Here is a 23269-nt window from a genome sequence, read left to right on the forward strand (position 1 = left end):
AAATGAGACATTTAACCCTGTACCACTCAAAAACGCACTAAGACACATTCGAGAATAAATTTAATTTAAGACCTTTCTTACTATATTAAAGTTTTAAAGGCTTTGTTTCCAACCCATGGATACTGATGAGCAGCAAACAGCATAAAACCTGAACAGATTGTGAGTTACTTGCAGGCTGTTCTGGTTTTATGATGTTTGCATGTAGAAAATTTAAAATTTCCTCAGAGCAGGAAAAGGTTAATAATAACACAACAGCAATTATACTTAAGTTATTTTAAGACTTCATACTAATGCAAGTAACTTGCAACTGTCTAACCAAAATCGGAGATGGTGGAGGGCAAAATTAATGGCTGTGCACCTTGAATTATCTATTCATACTCAAACAATATAATGTTGATCTACAGTATCTTGTTCAGCATGCATCTAATACTACAGCCAAATTTGCTTACAAATAATATTACAAGAAACACAAGTCATTAAAGACTTAACTTTATTGCATCAACCATTTAGCAGGAATAACATATAAAGAGAAAAATTATGGCAATTTTTTCATCTGAACATACAAGTCTTCATATACAATCCCATTGCATATAAAAACGACAGTTTACTATTTTTCCGTTCTATATGTCAGCATAAAGACAAGATGGTATTCACTGTGCAATAAAACACAAGCAATCATATTACAATTGCTTTTAATTATATGAACTGTACCTTCACTAACATTCAAGAATTTTAATATAAATACATGATGAAAGATGAGCTTTTTCTTGTCTTAAAATAACTTGATATTTTGCAATGACCAAACAATACAACTCAACATACAAATTATCCAACAAAATATATTTTAATGACACAATATTTTTATTCAACAATAGGAATAGCTTAAGGTTGTAACATATTACACTAAAGTCACAGTGTCAATCTAAGCAAAGAGTAGAATCATAAAGAGATGTCCACAACGGATGATGTGCAAGCTGGCTCTGACTCAGATTTCCACATCAGTTGATGTGCAAGCTGGTTATTACAAGGATGTGAACAACCGATGACGTGCAAGCTCTAAGACAGATATCCACAACAAAGATTGTCCTTGCTGGCTCTGACTAATGTCCACAAGTAAATAACATGCAAGCTATCTCTGACTGATGTCCTAAACATATGACGTGCAAGCTGGCTCTAACACAGATGTCCACAACAGATTACGTGCAAGCTAGCACTTACACGGATGTCCACAACAGAGGATGTGTAAGCTGGCTCTAACACTGATGTCCAAAAGAGATGACGTGCAAGCTGGCTCTTACACGGATGTTCACAACAGATGACATGCAAGCTAGCACTAACACTGATGTCCACAATAGAGGAAGTGCAAGCTGGCTCTAACACGGATGTCCACAACAGATGACATGCAAGCTGGCTCTTACTCGGTTGTCCACAACAGAGGTCAGATGGGCAAGCTGGCTCTGCCTCAGATATCAGATATGTACACAGAAGATGATGTTCAAGTTGGGAACACTGCTACAGCTATAAAATACAAAAACCATGTTTCATACTATCATATTATTTTACTACATGTATTTCTTCCACAATACAGAACATTATACTCATTATTAGCATTCTGCTATTGCTATCTGAAGATTTACCAGATGCTTTGTGTGAAGATAGTTCATACCAGAAATTAGCCGAAAAACAGCCGAAAAACACTTTTTAGACATAATGTGCATTCTGCTTTAAGATATATAGCTCAGAATTCACTGGTTAAATCAAATTTTTTGGACTAAATTGGCGTGGCATGCAGACAAAATGTCGAGTTTTGAAACTGTGTCGTATCTGGTGTGAATCTTGAGTTATTTAATTTGGTCAGTATATCAGATGTGTACACCTGTTATATGTTAACTGTAAGAGTTTAGAATGTCTTTACAGTCATTGTGTTTGTAATACATTGTGTTATCTTTCAGATTTGTGTGACAGTTAAATATAATAATCAATAATCTTGTTCTGCATGCCGGTCAAATTGTTCCGTGGTAAACACCTACCCACTGTGGTCAACTCGTACCTGTTTTTTAGTCAACTTGTACCTACCCAAACTAAACCCGTGCCCGATATACAGAAATAGGTGTAGGATGGTTAGCTTATAAGTCAAACTCATAGAGACAATTTTTATTTTCCTCTTGATGTTTCCACTTAAATTATCTAAGCATTGCTCACGCAAGTTGTCTTTTGCAGATATGTATAAGCAGCGAAAGTGTTGATGAAAATTGACACTTGTGGTCTTTCAAGAATTTTACAATTGTGACAAAATAAGACAAATGAAACAAGTTGAATAGTTTGAATGAGGTACGAGTTGACAACAAGAGCACCGCATAACGGGTGCCACGCTCTGCTACAGGTGCTTGTAAGATTTTTTTTTTAGAGGTCACAATGACCTTGACCTAGTGACCCCAAAATGGGTGTGGCGTGTAGAACAAATTAACATGCATCTACATAGGAAGTTTCAAAGTTGTAGGTGGAAGCACTTTATTTTAGAGCCAATGTTAAAGTTTTATAGTAGAGGTCACAGTGACCTTGGCCTTTGACCTAATGACCCAAAAATGGGTGTGGCATGTAGAACTCATCAAGGTGCATCTACATATGAAGTTTCAAAGTTGTAGGTGGAAGCACTTTGATTTTAGAGCCTATGTTAAAGTTTTATATTAGAGGTCACAGTGACTTTGACCTTGTGACCCAAAAATGGGTGTGGCGTGTAGAAATCATCAAGGTGCATCTACATATGAAATTTCAAAGTTGTAGGTGGAGCACTTTGATTTTAGAGCCAATGCTAAGGTTTTAGCACGACGCCTACGGCGGACGACGAGCTGGCTATGACAAAACCTCGGGTTTTCTCCGAAAACGCCGAGCTAAAAATGGGTACGAGTTGACCAAGGTACGAGTTGCCTTTGGGATGAATTGCCTGTAAAGCCTTGTTCTTTTTCTTTTTAATTGAAGATGTATACGGTGCTGTACTAGAGCATACGACTGCCATAACAATAACTTGGCTCTCTTCTAACTGAGCTTAAGGGAAGATGTTTCTTACACACAAACACTATATTTCATTATTTGACGACATATGATTACGACGTGTTTTGCGGGTGTTTATGTTTTAACAAAGACGTTTGCATATAGACAAACCGTGAAAACAACACTCGATACTTTTGAGCTGTTTTAATTGCATTAAAATTCATAATTCATGTATGTTAAATACTAACCTCATCGCTAATGTCATCAAAATTGATCACTCTTTCGCCCTTAAAAGGTTTTGTGTTAATGTGAAACAACCGTCATCATGATGACTGCATGAATGCTGGATAAGACGCGAGTTTTGATTGGTTCTTTCTAGGTGTCGGAACCAATCAAATTTTATCGCGTAACCACATAGCAACCCGAATTTCGTGCAGTAATTCAATGCTATTGAAAATCGCGCGGAGTAATGAATCTTCCGCGCGATTTTACATTAGCAACCCGCAATTTACATAGCAACCCGAGATTTGTACAGTAATTCAATGCTTAATTTTCGCGGAAGATATTTGTGTTCCGCGCTTTGTGGATTAGGTCCGCGCGATTTTATACACTACTATTTGTACAGAGTAGATAATATTAAGGTTCCGCGCGATTATTTGAGCCCGCATTCTCTACAGGGTTGAAAGATAATTGTTCCGACGGAAAATATATGAAAGTTCCGCGCTTTTTAGATTTCGATTTGTATGCAGTATTTTATGGCTATGCTGGCCTTGGTTTTTCACGGAAAGTGAAAGTTCCGCGGAAAATGGAAATCCCGATATTTACTATATAAGTATATGTATTTTAGCGGGGGTCCCCTTTGGCTTTCCATAGAAATCAGTGCTTTTGTGGTGATTTTGCACATGCAAAACTCATTCATGTTGAGCGGGTCTTGAAACATGAGATGCCACACGTTGTGAAAAAAACAGTGCGCCTATTCGGAGAATATTTAGGTCAGGTCTTCTATAAATACATGAGCCGTTTTTGTGAAAAGGGGGTTTAATGCATGTGCGTAAATTGTCGTCCGAGATTAGCCTATGCAGTCCGCACAGGCTAATCAGGGACGACACTTGCCGCATAAACTAGATTTTTGCTAAGAAGAGACTTTCTTTGAACGAAAAATATCATAAAAGCAGAAAGTGACGTCCCGGATGAGCCTGTTCGGACTTCACAGTATAATCTTGGACGACATTTAACGCACATGCATTAAACAAGTTTTCACAGAGCGAGGCTCTAATAGTTTCTAATGTTCACCGCGTGTCGCATTAATTATAAGCTATAGTTGTCCGTTACATAACAAGCTTTTGATTATTACAAATGTTCGTCTGAAATAGTGTTACGACATTATATACCGTTTTGTGCTATGTATGTTTAAGATTTATGTTAATTTTAGTGAGAATAACGATCGTTTTAACAATGCTAGGAACTTCTTTCTAATTTTTTGACATCGCGGTATACACATAAATGGATCTTTGGATTCGCAGAACTTTGTTATTCACGTTGTAAGTACCCAGAATTCTCAGCGAAATAAACGTTTTCATAATTCGTTAATGTTCTTTACTACAAAAATTTACATGGAGATCTTCATATAGGCAATGACCATAACATTACATACATTCTCGTGAACTAAGCAGAGAGAAGTCACCGAACTGAGCACATGATTGTGAAATATAGTTATCATTTTTTATACAATCGGAAATAATGTTTCCATCATAGAAATCGGTCAATAAAAAAAGCTCTGTCGCCCCGATGGGTGGCTTCAAACATCTCGGGCTTATGTCCTAATGATTGAAGTCAAACGCATCAAAACTAGTCAGTATTAAGTATTGAGCATCAAATATAAAATTAGTTTATTATTCTAGGATCGTACTCCAAGCTTTATGTAAAAGAAAAAACAAAATCGCGTTGTTAATCAACGTATAACAACTTATAGTCTCAAAAAGTCAAGCATGTTTTTCGCAAAGAAATTGCACAATTAGTTGCGACTTCAAATTCGAATCTTCATTTATTTTTATTATCTATCTCACTGTGATTTTAATTTAAATTACTAAAACTAGTTGTTATGCAAAAGTTGTTTAAAATCTACACGAATTCTACACGTCATACTAAAAATAATTTACAATTAGAGCTATATAATATTTTAAAAATAATTATTTCACATAAAATGCACTGCCTTTAAGTTCGATCTTATTTTATGATGTTTCTAACACAATTTATTAATTTTGAGTCAATGACAGGTTCATTTTTACAACTACAAGGACATTCTCTCTGTTAAATGAAACACCCTAAAAAAAATCCGCTTGCGCACAATCTGTTTGTAAAAGTGTGTATGAGAAAGCAAACCCCACGTGACATTTTTGTATAGAATTACACGAACTAGTAATATACACACAACGGCTGCGGCCTTGAAACCGTAGACAAAATATTCTGATTTATTGCGGTCGTTTGATTTCTTAACCGTTTGAAGAAATGCGGCGTCTTCAGAGTATTTCCTATAAAAACGAAACATTTTGCGCCGAAATTGACACAATAATGGATATTGCACTTTAATCATACAAGATGAGGATGAATTGTGATAATAGTTATCGGTTCGTTAAGCACTCAAATCAAAATGAAATTCAAGTACTGTAGTAGAAATTTGACGGTGTAATACACATGTGTTAATCATAATAGCATAATAATAGCAATCGCAATTTTTTGAGCGATCTTTATTTATATTTATTCATTTAAACAGGCTTTTTACTCATTACATTAAACATAAATCCTTAAAATACCATCGTTGAGTTTTCAATCGACAAAGAAAGAAATCAATGTTCAACTATCAAGCTTGTTAACCCATTTATGCCTAGCGTCCTGAAAAAAGGACATTGCAAACAGCGTAGACCCAGATGAGACGCCGCATAATGCGGCGTCTCATCAGGGTCTACACTGTTTGCTTAAACGAAATTCTGTAAGAAATATTCTAAATATAGAAATAAATATACCAGACATCCCTAATTTTGGAAATAAATTGATCCAATTTTGAAGGATGGGAGAGTCCACTGGGCATGAATGGGTTAAACTATGAGCACATTCATTTACTTTTAAAGCATTAACTTAATACATGCGTAGCAAAACACTGCTCACAATACTGTGATCGTTAAGGTTAGAAAGTTTGTGTTTTTTGTAAGAAAATGCAATGGGAAAAAAAAAACAATTTAAAGTTAAACCATTCCAACATTAATGTTTAAAAGATAACACCACCTTACTTTTATTTCTACACTAGCGTTCGCAACTATTGCACAAAAAACTCTAGTTTGCAAATTGAGATCGTATATCACCGATATTTTACATTGCAAGTTTACTAATAGAAACGCAAATGTAAACAGTGAAAATGATGGGAAAACAAAGATTGCAAGTGGCTAAATATACATACATCGATTCCGGAAGCCAAACAAATATATCCTAATGAAAATTTGCACACAACAGTTAAGTCGTACGTTATGATACAACGGCGTATTTTAACTCGAAAGATTTTATCTACAGTGCGCTTTAACATGCAGATATTTTGGATAAAGTTTAGCCGGGTAGTAAATTGGTATCAGAAGGGGAATTCTTTACATATTTTGACATACATGTGATAACTGTATATACCGTTTTCGGAAACTTATCAATTTCATTGTTCAGGGAAATTGAAAATGAAATAAAAGCATGCGAACGAATCGACCTGACAATATGGGCATGTAAGGTGTAATAACATTTGATGATACATGTTTAAATTACGCGCAGAAACAATCCACGGAACATACGGAAGGAAGGACGGACGGAAGACACAATTATCGGTGTAATTCGTTTGTTAACGCTGACAAATTGACAAAACCTTAAATTAGAAGAGAGTTATGCGGACAAAGCGCCTAATTTATGACCCCCCTTTCGGTTTCATAGAAAGTAGTTTATAACGTATAAACTGTTTAAATATATAAGTTTAATTAAATTAATACTGCGAACTCAAAACTTGCAAATCTGTAAACACTGTAGATAAGGGCAAACTCAACCAGTTTTACATTTTAAAGCCAAACCATCAATGCAAATCCGAATGCTGTCGACAGTCAAAAACATCGAGTAAAACTATTGTTGGCGTTAGCAGTGATGTGCAGTCTGTAATGGCTGGTAACGAAAGGGAGGTGGCCACACATTTTGTCAAAAGCGGACGGTGTCCGGCTTAGGTGTTGTAAAAACAACGTGAACCCGAATTGTATCGCCAATTCTGATTTTACTTCTATCGCTTTTGGTGCTAATTAGACGAATGTCATTGGTTGGTGGTCACATTTGCAGCTACAGCCGCCCGTTTATTTCTGCTTCCTTGGACATAGTCCGATTTTGTAAAGAAGAGACGCTTGTGGCGGAAATTCCGTATGACTGGAGAAAGTTGTAGTTTTCAAATTTTTTTAAATTGTTTTTAAAAAGGGTAATTTTTCAAAAGTGTCAATATGACGTGATAAAATACAGAACAAAAACAATTAACACGTATTTTATGATGTTTTTCAAAAGGGTATTTATTTCACAATTATTATTTTGTCGACTCAGCACTATACTTAGATTTATGGTAACCCACGTGATAAATGCTTTAACTATCCGTTACATAATGAAGGTTAATGATCGGGAAAAAAGATTAAGATCAAAGTGTGGCGTGCCCTGTTTGTTTACTAACAGTCAATTGTAATCAGTCGTAAGCGCAAACAGGGTCATGGTCGCTTAAATTTATGACCACCAATCTGATTCAAACATATTATTTACAACGTTTTGATTGGATAACATGTATTTTATGTTTATTAGTTTTGATTACATTTTTTTCGCATGACATCATGGATGTAAATGTAGTACTTAAATAAACGGTTGGTAGCAAAATGGTTTACAACTGATATGTCTCTTGCCAAATATTGTATTTATGATTGATAGCTTACGGTATAATTAACAATGCGGGTTAAAATAATTATGTAATTTGTTTTGAAGCTTCAATTAAAACGCATGACGTAAAAAGAATAACAGGAATCGAATACTTTCTGCATTAAATCATCATTCTATGACGTATAATAACATATTATTTCCCCATTTTGATAGCAGATTCTAAATTGAAATACCGTAATACGTTTTCCTATACAATCACTTGGCGTTATTCTGACAAATAACGCATGTTCTTCAAAGATACGGGTATTTGATCTCACCTACAAAGTTCGAGTGTTTTTAAAGGGTAAACAGTTATGTATGCGCTTCGCTCAGGGAAAACTGGGCTTAATGCATGTGTATAAAGTGACGACACTTTCAGCTCTATATAATTTGTCATTTAAACGAATTGTCTTCTTAGTGAAAAATCATTTTAGGCGGTAAGTGTTGTCCGAGATCGGTAAGTGTCGTCCGAGATTTGTCTGAGTAAACTGCACAGGCTTATCTGGGACGACACTGTACACATATATAATGTTGTATGCCAGGGACGAAACTGTACACATATATAATGTTGTATGCCAAGTTATCTCAGAACGAGGCGTATTAAGACTTATTTTTTAATCAGTGACTTAGTTAAGTTTAGTCAAAGTAATCTTATTATTAGTTATTGTGGTTTCATGCCAAAACTTGCGAAAGTACGGATATTGTATAATAGTTTTAATGCTTGCAAGATAACCAACGTCTTGCATTTATCAGAACTAAGGTCATTGGAAAACACCCTAATTTCATTCAGAAGTATATGCAGCTCGCAGTTTCAAAAGCGCACAGCACTATTCTGTGTCAAGGCATTACAGTTGAGTCTTAGTTATTTACAATGGTTTGGTCTCTCATGAAACCAACTATGATGATGATTTAGAAGCTTAACCCATTTATGCCTAGCGTCTACAAAAAGGTTTTGCAAAACAGCGTAGACCCAGATGAGACGTCGCATGATGCGGCGTCTCATCTAGGTCTGCGCTGTTTGCTTAAAGGAAAATTTCTGTAAGAAATATTCTAAATATAGAAATAAATATACTAGACATCCCTAATTTTGAAAATAAAGTGAACCAATTTAGAAGGCTGTGAGAGTCCACTAGAAATAAATGGGTTAATTTTCTGACAAATAATCAATCGCAACAATTCTATAAAAGCGGAAATTATCGTCACTTATTAGCCTGCGCGGATATCACAGGCTAATATGAGATGATAATCTAGGCATGCATTTAGCCCAGTTTTCCCAGAACGAGGCTTAAATGTTCGTGCTATACGGCTTGCAGAATGGTGCTTAGTGTAAATCTTTAAATATAAATGTTCTTGATTAAATATCCAGTCTTTTTTCTCTTTGCGGGGTTGCATATTAATTTCAATTTACTATATGAACTATGATAAATAGTTATTAAAAAATCAGTTCAGATATAAACAGATATGAAACTTTGCAAAGTCATCGTGACATCTAATAGTGCGCGAAAATTATCTGCATCGCCAAAACAGGCAATAATCGAGGACACTGGGTTAACAAAGTACACGATCACGACAGTGCAATTTATCAGATCGATCTTCACTGACATGGTATCAGACTGAAAGTTGCACATACTTCAGATTTTCATCGAGGTGTTTATTATTTAACTTAAAATACATCAATTACCATTATATGTGCTTGTTTAAATTTGTATATTTTCGTCTCAACTGCCTCTGATGCGATTAACTATTTCTCCCAATACCAGGTATTTACGGAAGGCTTTGTCCTTTTTTGCCTAAACTGCGCGTTAAAATGCCCTTTTTGAATGTAATGCGCCATGCCCTTTTGTCCTCCCGGTAAATAAAACTTACTTAAAGTCCAGACGTTCTTTTTAGAAGAAAATGAATAAAAACCTATATGATTTATCGATTATGAAAGTTTCGTACTTTCGACAAAGTGGGCATAAAACCACAATAACATCAACACAAATTATATCACCTTCATATTCACACATTCATTGATATTGTTAGTATACTTGTTCTTTAGTATATGGTTTGCTTGAAAATATATAATCTGAATTTAACGAAAATTACAATCTATTTTTTCTTTACTTTGTTGCAAAGTACACAATTATTATAAACTCCATGAACTTCAATAAATCGGTGTTTATAATTTTAGTACAATTACAAATAGATATACATAATGGGCTGTGCTCAATGAAAAAGGGGTTGAATGCATGTACGTAAAGTGTCGTCCCAGATAAACATGTACAGTCCGTACAGGCTTATCATGGACGACGACACTTTACGCTTGTATGATATTTTTCGTTTCACGAAAGTCTCTTCTTAGTAAAAATCAAGTTTAGGCGGAAAGTGTCGTTCCTGATTAGCCTGTGCCCACTGCACAGTCTAATCTGGGACGACAATTAACGCACATGCATTCAACCCTTTTTTACAGAGCTCGGCTAATATCCTGGTCGCAGGGCGTCGTCTCACCATATCAATCCTCCCACCCGGTTTTTCACACATTTTATATAAATTCATAAATATTTGACAAAATCGTATAATCTCCCTTTAATCATATAAAACTCACGATACAGAAATCGTTACAAGAAGATTTGTCCATCTTGACATTATTCTACTACTATAAATCTACGATCAATCGAAATCAGATAACTTAATTAAACAATGTTTGCCTGTAACACGTGTATTGTCTTACATCTGTGCTGGTGTTTGTGCTCATGCTTTCAATGGCATGATATTATTACTTAAGATCATGTGATAAGTACATCTTCTATTTCGAGCTACTGTAGTTATTTTAATTTGACACTGTCGGTCGTGAAAATCAAAACGACCCGATGACACATCCGTTTAATAAAACAGTTTCTTATTTTGTTGACATTGTACTGTATGAACACCTCCATATCTTTTTATACTACAAGCAGTATCATGTAACGGTAAAGCCCGTGAAACGTATGCATTAACATACTATTTCCCGCGCGAAATACACACGGAGTAACCTTAGTGCATATGAGTGTACCATTTTCAAAAAATCTAAATATAATAATTCTGGCTGGCTCCGGAATGCCGAAACGAGGTGAAGCGTGCAACAATTGCAAAAAGTAATGCGTTGGTTAGTTCATATCTGACATAGAAACCTATTATTGCGTATTTCAACATCAATCACGAGAACGCTATGCATTCTGCAGCTTGTGCGTATTTAAACATCAATCACGAGAACGTTATGCATTCTGCAGCTTGTATTTAAACATCAATCACGAGAACGTTATGCATTCTGCAGTTTGTATTTAAACATCAATCACTAGAACGTTATGCATTCTGCAGCTTGTATTTAAACATCAATCACGAGAACGTTATGCATTCTGCAGCTTGTGCGGCATGCACATTTTCTGTAGATCTTAATTTATCTTCGCTTAAGAATCGCAAGATGTAAATAACACGGATTTGCATTTAAAAAACGTTAAAACCTAAATGAGCCGCACTCTGTGAAAAAGGGGTTTAATGCATGTGCGTAAAGTGTCGTCCCAGTTAAGGCTAATCAGGGGCGACACTTTCCGTTTTTATGATATTTTTTGTTTCAAGAAAGTCCATTCTTAGCATAAATCAAGTTAAGGCGGAAAGTGTCGTCCCAGATTAGCGTATGCATTCCGGACAGGCTAACCCCTTTTCACAGAGCACGGCTCAAATATTCGTAAACATTTAGTAGAATTTCGCTTGTACAGTGTCTCTACTTTCAACAGCAATACCAACGACAAAAATCCTGTGTAGGTAAAAAATCAACGAAACAAATGCACATATATGTATGAAGTCAAGGTTTTTGATATTTAAGGTCCCTGCTTGGACTCGAGCCAGTTGTGGAGTCTTGACAGTGCTTCTTTCCAGGAAGGAGAATACCCCCTCGACTGCCATAAATGACCCACGCAAAAGACATGACAAAGTAAATCGCAAAACATTAAACCGGCAAGCATATTTATACTGTAAAATTATGTCTAACGAACGGTGTTAAGTTACTCTGATATGATTCATAATCGTGTTTAATATTTAGTTTTCACTGTGGATATGGTAGAACAGCAATGTGTTTTTAATATTTGTTTCGGTTGAAGGTAAAGGCTGTATACAATTTGAGAAGTATAAATATAGAAATTTTATATAATCTTTCAAGGTCTTCAATTTAGGTCAATCTTGAGTCCAAAGTAAATACAAACACTCTTCAATACTTATTTTTGTTTTATGTAACATACATATCTTTTAACAAGCACCAATTCTAGCTTAGCAAATTATATTTAACATTTGCTATAGACGAATAAACAGTTATCTTTTGCAAATAAAATTAAACCAGCAAAATAATACACATTAAAATTTCAACTTAAGTAAAGTAGTAGTATCTAACAAGATGTGTTTGTGGAACACTATGTTCTCCCCCATATATTTGACTATTGACCTTGAAGGATGACCTTGACAGTGACCTTTCAAACTCAAAATGTGCAACTTCATGAGATACACATGCATGCCAAATATCAAGTTGCTATCTTCAATATTGCAAAAGTTATTGCCAATGTTAAAGTTTGACGCAAAACAACAAACCAACAAACCAACACATTAACAAACCAACAAACTGACAGGGCAAAGACAATATGTTCCCAAATATTGACTGGGGGAAATAAAAAAAAGAAAGAGTGCACACCCAAGGTCAAAGGAGTCAAAATGTGTGTGCGTATAGAGAGGCCTTGTCTATATACAAATGCATACCAAATATGAATGTTACATCTGAGACGACATAATAGTTATGAGCATTTTTCGAAACCTAAACGCAAAGTGTGACGGACAGACGGACAGACAGACGGACGGACAGACGGACAGTGCGATCGCTATATGCCCTCCATAAAAAATAGTGTGTATAGCGTTCGTATTAATAAAATGGTTCTGTTTTCAATGTTCAATATAGCAAAAGTAGCAAAACTACGTAATAAACGTCAGGGAACATTGATTGAAGTTGATATCTTGTATTACAACTGCAAACTTTGGCATGAAATGTATCTTATTTCAAGGGGGGGGGGGGGTATTTCTTCTGATCATAAGGCTTACTAATAAATTCATATTTATGAGTATGTTTTAACCAGTAATATGTGTGAATAGATATATATTGAAAGAATAAAGTAAAATTGTATTTGTAAATTTAAAGGTAATTTTGACTCATTTCATACAAATGTGCTATATTTTCGCAAAATATATGTTCCAACGTCTAGTATTTCTTCGCATGTGTTCATGGCCAAAACAGTACAGGTTGATCAAAAAATTAAAAACTTCGAAAGATTAACAAAACATATTTATGTTAGTGTATAAGTGTAAATAATAAACATATCTGCGATTTACAAACGGGATCATTATTCTTTGTTAAGCACGATAATACAAAATTGTCACCAAAAATACACCGCCTGATACAATACATGAGATCATCTAAAAAACAAACAACCAAATCACCTTGCTTAATTATTAGAAAATAAAAAATAACATAACATAGCAAAATAAAACAAACTGAAAAGATTTCAACAAGAGTCACGATGTTCGATTAACAAACTAGTTATTGAATGTATGTCTAAACGACACTATTAATACAATAATGTAATGAAATCAATCGTGTTGTTGTAGGTTCACAATATGCTAGCACGATTGCTTCAAAAGCCCTATATTCCTTGATACAGCCTCGAGTCTTTTTTATTTGATAGAGACCGTACTATATGCTTAAGAAGATGATAACGAAAATGCATCAACCCCGCCATGAGTCGGGTCCAATCTGGGTCCTCCTGACCGCTGAGCGACCACAAAACCTATTATGCTTGTCGTTGATATTCAACGTATCATTGTATATCTTGTAAAAAAGGAATATGGGCAGAGATGGGCTTTAACATACGCTGCAACAACTTTTATGTTATTGTACATGAGTTAGCAATTAATGTAGTGTATTGTTCATTGAATTGCCAAACATTAAGAAACTATTTATTAAGAGCCTTTGTTTCATAACCAGTCTATATGGTGCAGATCTGTCTAGTGACATTCGTGAATCAAATGAACATCATTTCATGCATCCTGCAGTTATCACGGTATATTGAACAGGTCCGCTAAGCTATACATACCAATATATATATATATATATATATATATATATATATATATATATATATATATATATATATATATATATATACCAAAAAAGTTGAAAAAGAATGTCTACATCATTGTTGCGTAAAGATAAAAAATAATTTATTATATTAGTTATGATGACTATCAGGTGTGTTTCAACAAGGTTTAAACAGCCCATTTACGACACTAACTTCTTGACTTCTTGACTTGATTTTTGACTAACAAAACACATTTATCGCATACATGTAGTTGACACTTCTTTACGAGATCGGAACGTTTACACACATTGCAACGGACTCATGGTGAGTGTTTAAGCGCTCAAGTTGTTAACGTTTGCATGTACGTTTGAGCAAATAGAACAAAAACAAAATATGAATAAATTGATTAGTACAAATTATTCGTTCGTTTTTAGTAACTGTAAGCAAGAAAATTATTACGAACATTTCGTAACGTTGGCTCATCGCAGTTTGCATAAGCAAAATGAAAAATTAATTGCTTTCATAAACATTACATCAACATTGCATCAACATTACATCAACATTACATCAACATTACATCAACATAACATCAACATTACATCAACATAACTAAACCATCCTTTCAACTGAAACTTTGAAATATACCAGATATAAGTACACATATGACTAGTATGTATTCATGTAGATATTGGTATGTAATTATTCATCGATACATCTTCTTCTAGATGCTTTCGAAATTTACAAGTCTAATCGGTGTACATTCGTCGAGTCCTTTAAACACATCTTGCATTGTACGTTTCAGAAGGGACTATTTTTAACAAAAACCCCCAAAATATTTATTCCAGCGAGAACCCTGCTTATTCAGTGTACTATCAAGTATATATATATATTTTTCACTTAACGAGTTAATACATTGCCAAGTACATACGGTATATAGTAAAGCTTCCATTTTATAAGAACAACTTAATCTCAATGTTGACCGGAAAGTCGAACGAAACCCATGGGCCACCTGATAAAATCTGCAAACACTTTAACACTTACTAGTTTCATTTTTTCACACGTGTTCCGTATTTGCGATCCAATGTTTAACACAAAGTTCAAGGGCGATCAAGTGTTTACCCGTACCCATCATATAGATGGCACAGAGTCGTGTAATGACTAAAATGGATCAGAGTCTTGTGTCGACTAATATGGCACATATTCTTTGTCGACTAAATGACACAGAGTCTTGTGTCGACTATCGTTCGGAAATACATCTTCAATCTGTTTGAGACACACGTTTTACGAAGCGTTACCCATGTGTTGAATTCCGCTATATTAATTCAGTCAATATGTTGTAAGACCATTTTCAACAAAACATTGTCTTTATTTCCGGTAGCACCACCTCACTCAAGGCACAACAGGCATGTGGTTCAAGGAATATAAGCAAAAACATTAATTACGCCATCTTCGCGTTTGGAAGTTTAAAATGGAAGCAGCATGAGATCTTGATAAATCTGTATTTGTTGATTCCTCTTTTTGAAGTCCTTCCACGTTATGAAGTTTGACATAAAGGTGGCTCCCGGTCGTGAAAAAGTCCACGAAGTTGCACTCGCTGACGTATCTGCTATCATTCAGTTGGTTCCTCAGCGTCTCGCTCTTGGAACGCAATGATATGTCTTTAGAGTTATCTTTATTTTGATTGCCAAAGACAGTGAACCCAACCTGAAGAATCCCTGTACTATAGGGCTTGTAAGCGAGTTCCGTTGAAATAAAATAGAATCCAGTCGTTTTAAACTCAATTTTGTGGTTGTCTTTTAACGCCAAGCCGCTTCGAATGAGACCATGGTTATGACTCCAGGTTATTGTCCTGTTGTTATTGTCTCCACCTTGATAGAGAAATGTACCGTATTAAGAAACTTTCTGACAATGTTTCTAACTGGTACGAACGAGATTTCGAAATCATCCTTGATAAAATGAAAACAAATCTTAAGCATTTACATGAAAATGTTCATTATTTTAAAGAACATTCAAAACATCTTTTTAAGCAAAATTTTCAGAAATGATATTTGAACAAAAATTAAATCAAGTTTAATAGCTTAAAATGTGTTCATACGTGTTCATAAAGGAGCACGTTTATACCTAAGCCCATTGACTCGAGTTGAAGAATTGGACGAGCGTGATATATCTCCTCATCTTCAGCTACAAAGAAAACGAGTGTTATGTTGTTCATACATACACAACAACATTTTTGCCGATTTATTTCTCTCATGTAAGTATATTTAAGTTTTGAATAAGAAAAAATGTATTATTTGCCAATCAAGACTGCCAGTTAACACAAGCTATGCTAAATGAACACTTGAAGTACTCACTTTGATAGTTTGACTTACGCATTACATTTTATTGTTTCAACGTCTAACCAAAATTTCTTTTTGGAAAGCATGTCTTATTAAGTTTTTGCAAGAGGTAGTCCATTAATTGAAAACATACGATGAAGTGTATGAAACGATAATCCACCAACAACACGTATCCTGGACAGACGATTATAAACAGTCTTACAAAATATTTTTTGAAAAAAAGGCAAAACAACGCATGCATATGCATTTTAAACATAACCAAATATAACTAATTTAACTAATGTTCTCTGTTTAAAATAAAGTTTAAAAAAGTATGCGTTTGACCAAGCATCGCATCTAGCCTTCGAAAATTCTACACCTCTAATAGTTTCGTTCCTCAGAATAGTCAAGAACTGAATTGTTTTGTTGCAAATATTGATACTAAAACTAATTAATGGCCTTATGACTTTCAACGTAGTTGGGTGAGCAGCTTACTAATACAATACATGGGTTTATACCTTCAGTATAAGTTGGCGAGGCCACTCTCATCTAAAACATACCAATAATATGTGTCCATTAAACACGAAATTAATTTGATTATTTATTGTTTTGCAAACTTGTAGGGAAAGCTTTCAAAGAAAAGTCATGCACTTTTGAAAATGTTCGTTTAAAAGCAAAATAGTGTATCGATAAGAACATACTTGCATGATGATAAGAGTTATTTGACATTGTACACTAGCATATTTTATGTGTACATACGATTAAAATATTTCCAAAGTCAAGTTACACATAGGCGTATTTAAAAATATTATCATCGTCGTCCTGTTTAAATAGAAAGTTGAGTGATCAATTTGAGTAAAGATTAGCAAAATGAAAATATAAGAGTAACATTAAACGCTTGCGAATTTTAATCTTAACGAGGCTCCAACGGATGTAAGCTACTTATAAATAGTGCTCAAATGTTGATCCCTTGTCTCAATAAAAGCGCGCGAAAATAATTCCTAACACGTATGTCAAATTATTAGCATCATGAAAAGCGTCTGCGTATTGATTAAAAAAACAAAAAACGTTGTAGCTCAGAGAACATTGACATCTTTAAAAAAGATTATTTAAACAAAAATCAAAATTGGCCACTTGCTTACAATTTCGTTGCATACAGTAGCTCGTGAGCGGAATAAACACAGTAAATAAACAGATTTAGTTTGACGTTTGTTCGTGCTGTGAATTAGAAAACATCATACAAGCTGATTATCGTTGAATAAGCAATCCGCTTTTTGTAAAATGGACGTACTGTTGCCGTTTTGGGTCGTAATTTACACCCAGACGTCTACTTCTGGAAGCGCTGGCCGATAACGTGTGAACACATAAAATAATAATGTGTATATTACACATACTCATATATATAATCGATTGTACAAACGCTTTTCTCAATTTTGTACCTGCAGGAGCCGAGTCATCCATATATCTGCCATTTTAAAGAAACTTACCTTGATGATGAATTCCACCAAACTGGTATCAGCCTTCAGACAACACAGGTCGTCTGTTCCCTTTTCCATTCCAAGCTTCCCGTGATCAGAAAACTCGTTAAGGACGCTGCAGCTGACGCAAGTTTTGTTAATTTGTGGTGGCTGTTGTTGGACTAGCATAGCCGTTGGCCCCTGTTCCGATACGATTTGACCTCCAACACTTAAGTAGACAGGCACAGCGGACAGGTTATCTAAGATCAAGACAACGTTGAGGATAATGAGGACTGCGACCTTGTTACAGATAAAGCATTTGTCAGACCTGCTGGATTCAGATGAGTGCTTGCTTGAGACTTGCGAGTCTATGAGAGGTTGACAACTTTTACTTTTCACCATTTCATTACTTGGGTCACTGTAGATTTGGACAGTCTGATCAATGCCTGGTCTTTGAGGCAACTGTCTATTTTCGTGTCGTGGACGGCGTTTGGCCGCTGTATATAGTCTCCAGTTCTCTAAAATCATGACTCTTTGGGTTGTACTGACTTGGAATTTTCAACACTTGATGTATGTATTTCTCACCACCCGTCTCATTCACAGTAACGAATCAGTCCAACGGAGTTTCCGACATTTGCCTGTGGTTTTCAACTGGATATAGAAGGGGAATTCCGGTTTGGATATCTGGTAATGATCGTACGCTGGGTGACTTTCGGTACGTTGGTGCTGCACCATTGTTGGGCAGAAGATCTCTACCAATGTTATGTTTCCTTTCATAGCACGATGAACACTCGCAGTCGATCGTATGTTGTGTGTATGGCATACTTACACTGTGGTGCATTGGTGAATTGTAGCCGGTATAATTAATTGTATTCTCATTGTTCTCAGAGAAACGCCTCGGTCTGGAAAACGGTCTTGTGTGCTGATATTGATATATTCTACCACCGTTGCCACATGGTCCGCAAAGCCCGTTCATCTCTTCATTGTCTAAATCACCGTCGTCAATACTAAACGATACTCTTTGAGCGGATCCTCTTTTTGTAACAGTAATTCTTTCTCTTTTACGAACGTTAAAATTAAAATTACTCGGTATTTCTGGTATGACCGAATTATTTTTCGCTGTGATGTTAGTGTCGGAGTTATCACTGTTTTGTCTCAGATTGAAAACAGTGTTGTTATCAAATGACGATCCGGACATGAATGTCTGCTGTGTTTGTGTCGACATGCCTGACGCCTCGGATACATCGCTTTCAAATCGAGGTCGTTTGATCGCGTTGAAAGCCTTTGCTTGTATTACCCCAACATATAAATTATTAAGCGTCGTGCTTGGAGTGACGATCCTTGCAGTTGGTGGACACAAGTTGTAATAAATGTTTTCAGTCAACTTATATAGATATGGGAATTTGTTCAAGAAAGCGTCATAAAGCTCATATTGCAAACAAATCAGAGAGTGTATTGACAAAACTCAAGCGTATTAAGGCGAATTGAAGCCGTTGTTGAACACTTTCTGAACAACCTGTTTTATTCGTTCACCGTAAGTGTTTAACGATATATTATCAAACCTCACACCAATCTGAAAAATAATTTAAACAAAATAAATACGTTTTAAAATTGATTTTGAAAACATTTATAGCTGCCTTTATATAATTACTAGTTGTAAAAACGTGTTGGTAGTTCTTTTTGTTCATATCTCAATATATTTCATTTAAGAATGGTAAGCGGATTTTTATCTGGATATAGTACTCAAATCTATGTGATAGTGCGTGTCGTTTTGATAATTTGAAAAGGAAAGTTATAAACATTTCAAAAGCCATTAGTTGAGTTGACAGATTCAAAGAAATGGTTATCTCATTTTCAGAATAATTTTCAGAGTTATTGAATGCCATTTCTACTTAACACGTGATACACCGATGCATCACTATTTCTGGTAACATTATTTATATGTGTGTCCTTAATGTTTTCTTAACCCTTTCCCACTTGGAAGCAAAGTAAAAATGGCTATGTGCAAACAGCATAAAACCAGAACAGCCTGCGAGTTACAAGGTTTGGATATGAAGCCTTAAAACTTGAATCTATAAAGAAAGGTCTTTAATTAAATATAACTTTCTATGGGAGTCCAATTGCGTGAAAATCCGTATCTAAGTGGTTAAATAACCTGTATGTTTGTTTGTTTTTCACTCGTGAATTGCGTGGACTTAAAATGATACTTTTGAGACATTTTCTGAAAGCGAAGTGCAGTTACGATAACCTAAAGTAGCCTAAATCTCAGCTTTCAAGTGTTTTACATATTTTATTTTCTGTAAATATGACGCCTAAGATGTATGCGTGGTGATTATTAAATAATGCTTTGTAAACATCATGAGGTAAAGAAAAGTATATCTTATGTTTAATTGTCACATTTGACTCGGTGTTGTTTATCCCTTCTTGAATGACATTGGTCACTATAGAAATATAAAGAATATAAGAATCAACAGAAACGAACTTGAAATGACACATATCAAAATGAATAGTGAGCCTTCCAATACTGCTGCAGTATGTACCACTTCAATAATATAAACATCATGGTATATTGCGTTGACATGATTAAATATGCTTTATTTTCAAAATCAGTTTCGCTTTTTGAAAATGAATATCGTGTGAATTTTATCGTTTACATCAGTACGATATTTTTATAGTTGCATTTAAGTTGTTATGGTGGAATTTAATAAATACATGAACATTATATATTACATACTACTTAAAAAAAAATTGATATCCAATATAGAATGTTTCCAGAGACTTACATGTGGTATTATCTATTCACAAGACAATCAGAAATCAAATTCACATCTTTAAGTATCCATATATCCGATATGATCCGAGTTTATTCTATGACCTTGTTTAAACAGTAGGTTCTACATGGGAAACTTTGGTCCTTAACGAGATTAACAGTAAGATTTGCATCCGGTTTCATAAAGAAAAAGAAAAGGGTGAATATCGTTAATCGAACCTCGGTTTTTTCAATGTGGTTGGTTCAAAGAGGATGAAATACGTCGGATTTACCTTCTATCTTATGAAACAGGTTAAGAGTATGATTTAACATACTAAATTTCCGGATAGCCAAATGTTCCAATATCTATAAAAACGATAAACGAAAATCGAAGATTTAATAAAACGGGTGCATAATATTCAGAATAATTTTATATTCAAATAACTTTTGTTATTGTTGTTGTTGTTATTGATTGTTTAGCATTCGACTTTCTGTTTATACATGTAGATGGTCGATATGATTAAGAAAATTCAAAGATCTTGTACAAAACAAAAACGCATCGAAAACTGAAAATTGTCTTTTAACATTGGAAATTCAACGTTGTAGCAAATATTTATCACTACATATTGTAGCAAATATTTATCACTACATATTTTGTTAGTGTAGTCTGTGTACATACTAAATATATCAATATGAATATTTAGTCCATCAGGAAATGGTAACTTGATCGGTATATAACAAGGTTTAGTTCGATTATAAACAATCTCGGTCGTTAAGCTTTAACAATTTAATTTAAAGGATTCCGAAAATGGCGATCGTTAAATCATACTTGTTGATTGAAACACGCGAGAAAGATCGTGAGATTTTTTACGATATATAGGAAACGACCTTAATAAGCGGCGACACTATATTCGCAAGTGCATGGCGTGAACCACAGGTACTTGAAACAAAATTATATATATATATATAATAAAATAATATACATAAGGACCAAAATCTGTGGCTATTTTTTTAATAAAAATAAGGGCAACAAAAAATTGTTCAAGTACATGTTTCCTTTACCTTCTACAATGCACGTCGGTTTCAGGTCTCATGCGATTACAGATTGTTAGGTCATGTTGTAGAGAAGTCTCGAACATTTGAGCTGTGAACTTTGAGGTTTGGAAGCCTGTGTGCTTCGAGTAGACCACGGATGCGAAATACGTATGAATATGTGAACCAATTACAAATGTGATGCACTTGAAACCTGCAAAAGGAACTAATGAAATGAAAGAATATATAAAAGCAATTAAAAGTCAGGAACATCACCAGGAGAATAATTTTGTTTACAATCGCTGATCAATCAAGTAACCAATTTCGTACAATGCATACACAATCACCACATATTAATACACATTAAGGACCATGGGAGCCACTGGAACATTCGTAAAAAACAAGAAAATCAGCCTGCGAGCATAGAGAAACATTAAATGCAGAAGAATTATGCAAATACTCTTCAGAACATATGCTATTCGAGTCTGATCTGTATGTGTTGAGTCGCGGTTTCAAAAGACAGACCCAGATATTAAAGAACGTGTCTCGATGCGTATGTGGTTTATAAACCGCACTCGTTTACGTAATAAGACAAAGCTAAACGAAATAGATTTGCTGTTACAGACAAGTACCAAATTCACAGTAGTGTATACATTTGATTCACGGCAGTTTACATTTTATAACTCAAATAAACGAACGAAATTTCAGCTTTTTGAACTTTAAAAAGTTTACTGGTTAAAAATAAAGAGTTTACTAAAGAATATTACGAATACTTTTTCTTAAGATGGTAGTGTTTTTTATTTTTTTTATGCAGAAATATTATTGTTAATCAGGTTATACAATTTCGAAATATTTAACATTTAAAAAGTTCGTAACCGACAAAAATGAAAGTGAATGCACAGTTTGCTGTTGTCATTTAGAAATTATACAGGACAATCTCTACCATGCACTTTTAACCAATATATGTGCGCTATCAATGTCTGTATCGTTCTTTGTTGTCATAACCCAATTGATGAGCATAAACGATTGAGTAAACCGTATTTTGATAACACAGACTATTACCTGAATAATCTGATTACCTGAACAACGAATACAATTGTAATGACACAATGTGTGCTTGGTATTGATCAGTAGCGAGAAATGCATATATATGCAATTTTAATTAATAAATATTCGATCATGCGTTTGTTGTGTGTGTGCGTACGTCTGCGACTTTGTATTATAATAATTATTACGACTGAAATTCCTTTTCGTGGATCTTAAACTCTATGATTTGTGAAAAAAATTATTCTTCGTGTTGAACGTCTAATAATTATATATTAATTAATTTTATTTCAACTTAAAGACACGGTCGTCAGGTGTTTTATACTCGTGATAGTTGTCACTGACTGCTTTTCTTAGAAATAAATCAGGCCGATCAATTATCACAATAGATAGCGAAGATTTCTACGCGTCCGATAACCTGTTCACACTCTAGAACATCCATGTTGTACATAATGTTATTTTGTCTATTGTTTTGTGACCTGTTTTTTATCTTAGTTCAGAACACTGTTTGATTAATTACCTAAAAATGCACAGTTTTCAAACCGCATTTTATGTTTATTAACACGCGCTTTGATTACGACA

The 23269-nt window shown here is 34.6% G+C and overlaps 1 protein-coding gene and 1 long non-coding RNA gene across 5 annotated transcripts in view; both read right to left on the minus strand.

The window, feature by feature from the left end:
* LOC127833344 (uncharacterized) overlaps positions 1-23269 on the minus strand; it is a 56095-nt gene that overhangs the window by 29176 nt on the left and 3650 nt on the right. Inside the window, exons 2-6 of one of the 4 annotated variants that reach the window (XM_052358533.1) lie at positions 21674-21857; positions 17893-19435; positions 16924-16954; positions 16212-16271; positions 14204-15958 (exon numbers count right to left, since the gene is read on the minus strand). The exons of 1 other annotated variant lie outside the window; for it this stretch is intronic. In XM_052358533.1, coding sequence (XP_052214493.1) covers positions 15525-15958; positions 16212-16271; positions 16924-16954; positions 17893-18390 — 1023 coding nt within the window. In that variant the 5' untranslated portion in view covers positions 18391-19435; positions 21674-21857 and the 3' untranslated portion in view covers positions 14204-15524. Of the gene's footprint in view, positions 1-6445; positions 6546-14203; positions 15959-16185; positions 16272-16923; positions 16955-17892; positions 19436-21673; positions 21858-23269 lie in introns of those variants that run through there. 2 more of the 4 variants (XM_052358534.1, XM_052358530.1) reach the window with 2 other exon arrangements.
* On the minus strand, positions 477-3765 carry LOC127833348 (uncharacterized). The gene is made up of 2 exons (XR_008027376.1): positions 3240-3765; positions 477-1518 (listed from the first exon to the last, which is right to left on the minus strand). It is a non-coding gene; the product is annotated as an uncharacterized LOC127833348 (long non-coding RNA).

This window comes from Dreissena polymorpha, chromosome 6 (assembly GCF_020536995.1).
Source record: "Dreissena polymorpha isolate Duluth1 chromosome 6, UMN_Dpol_1.0, whole genome shotgun sequence".
Classification (NCBI taxonomy): Eukaryota; Metazoa; Mollusca; class Bivalvia; order Myida; family Dreissenidae; genus Dreissena; species Dreissena polymorpha.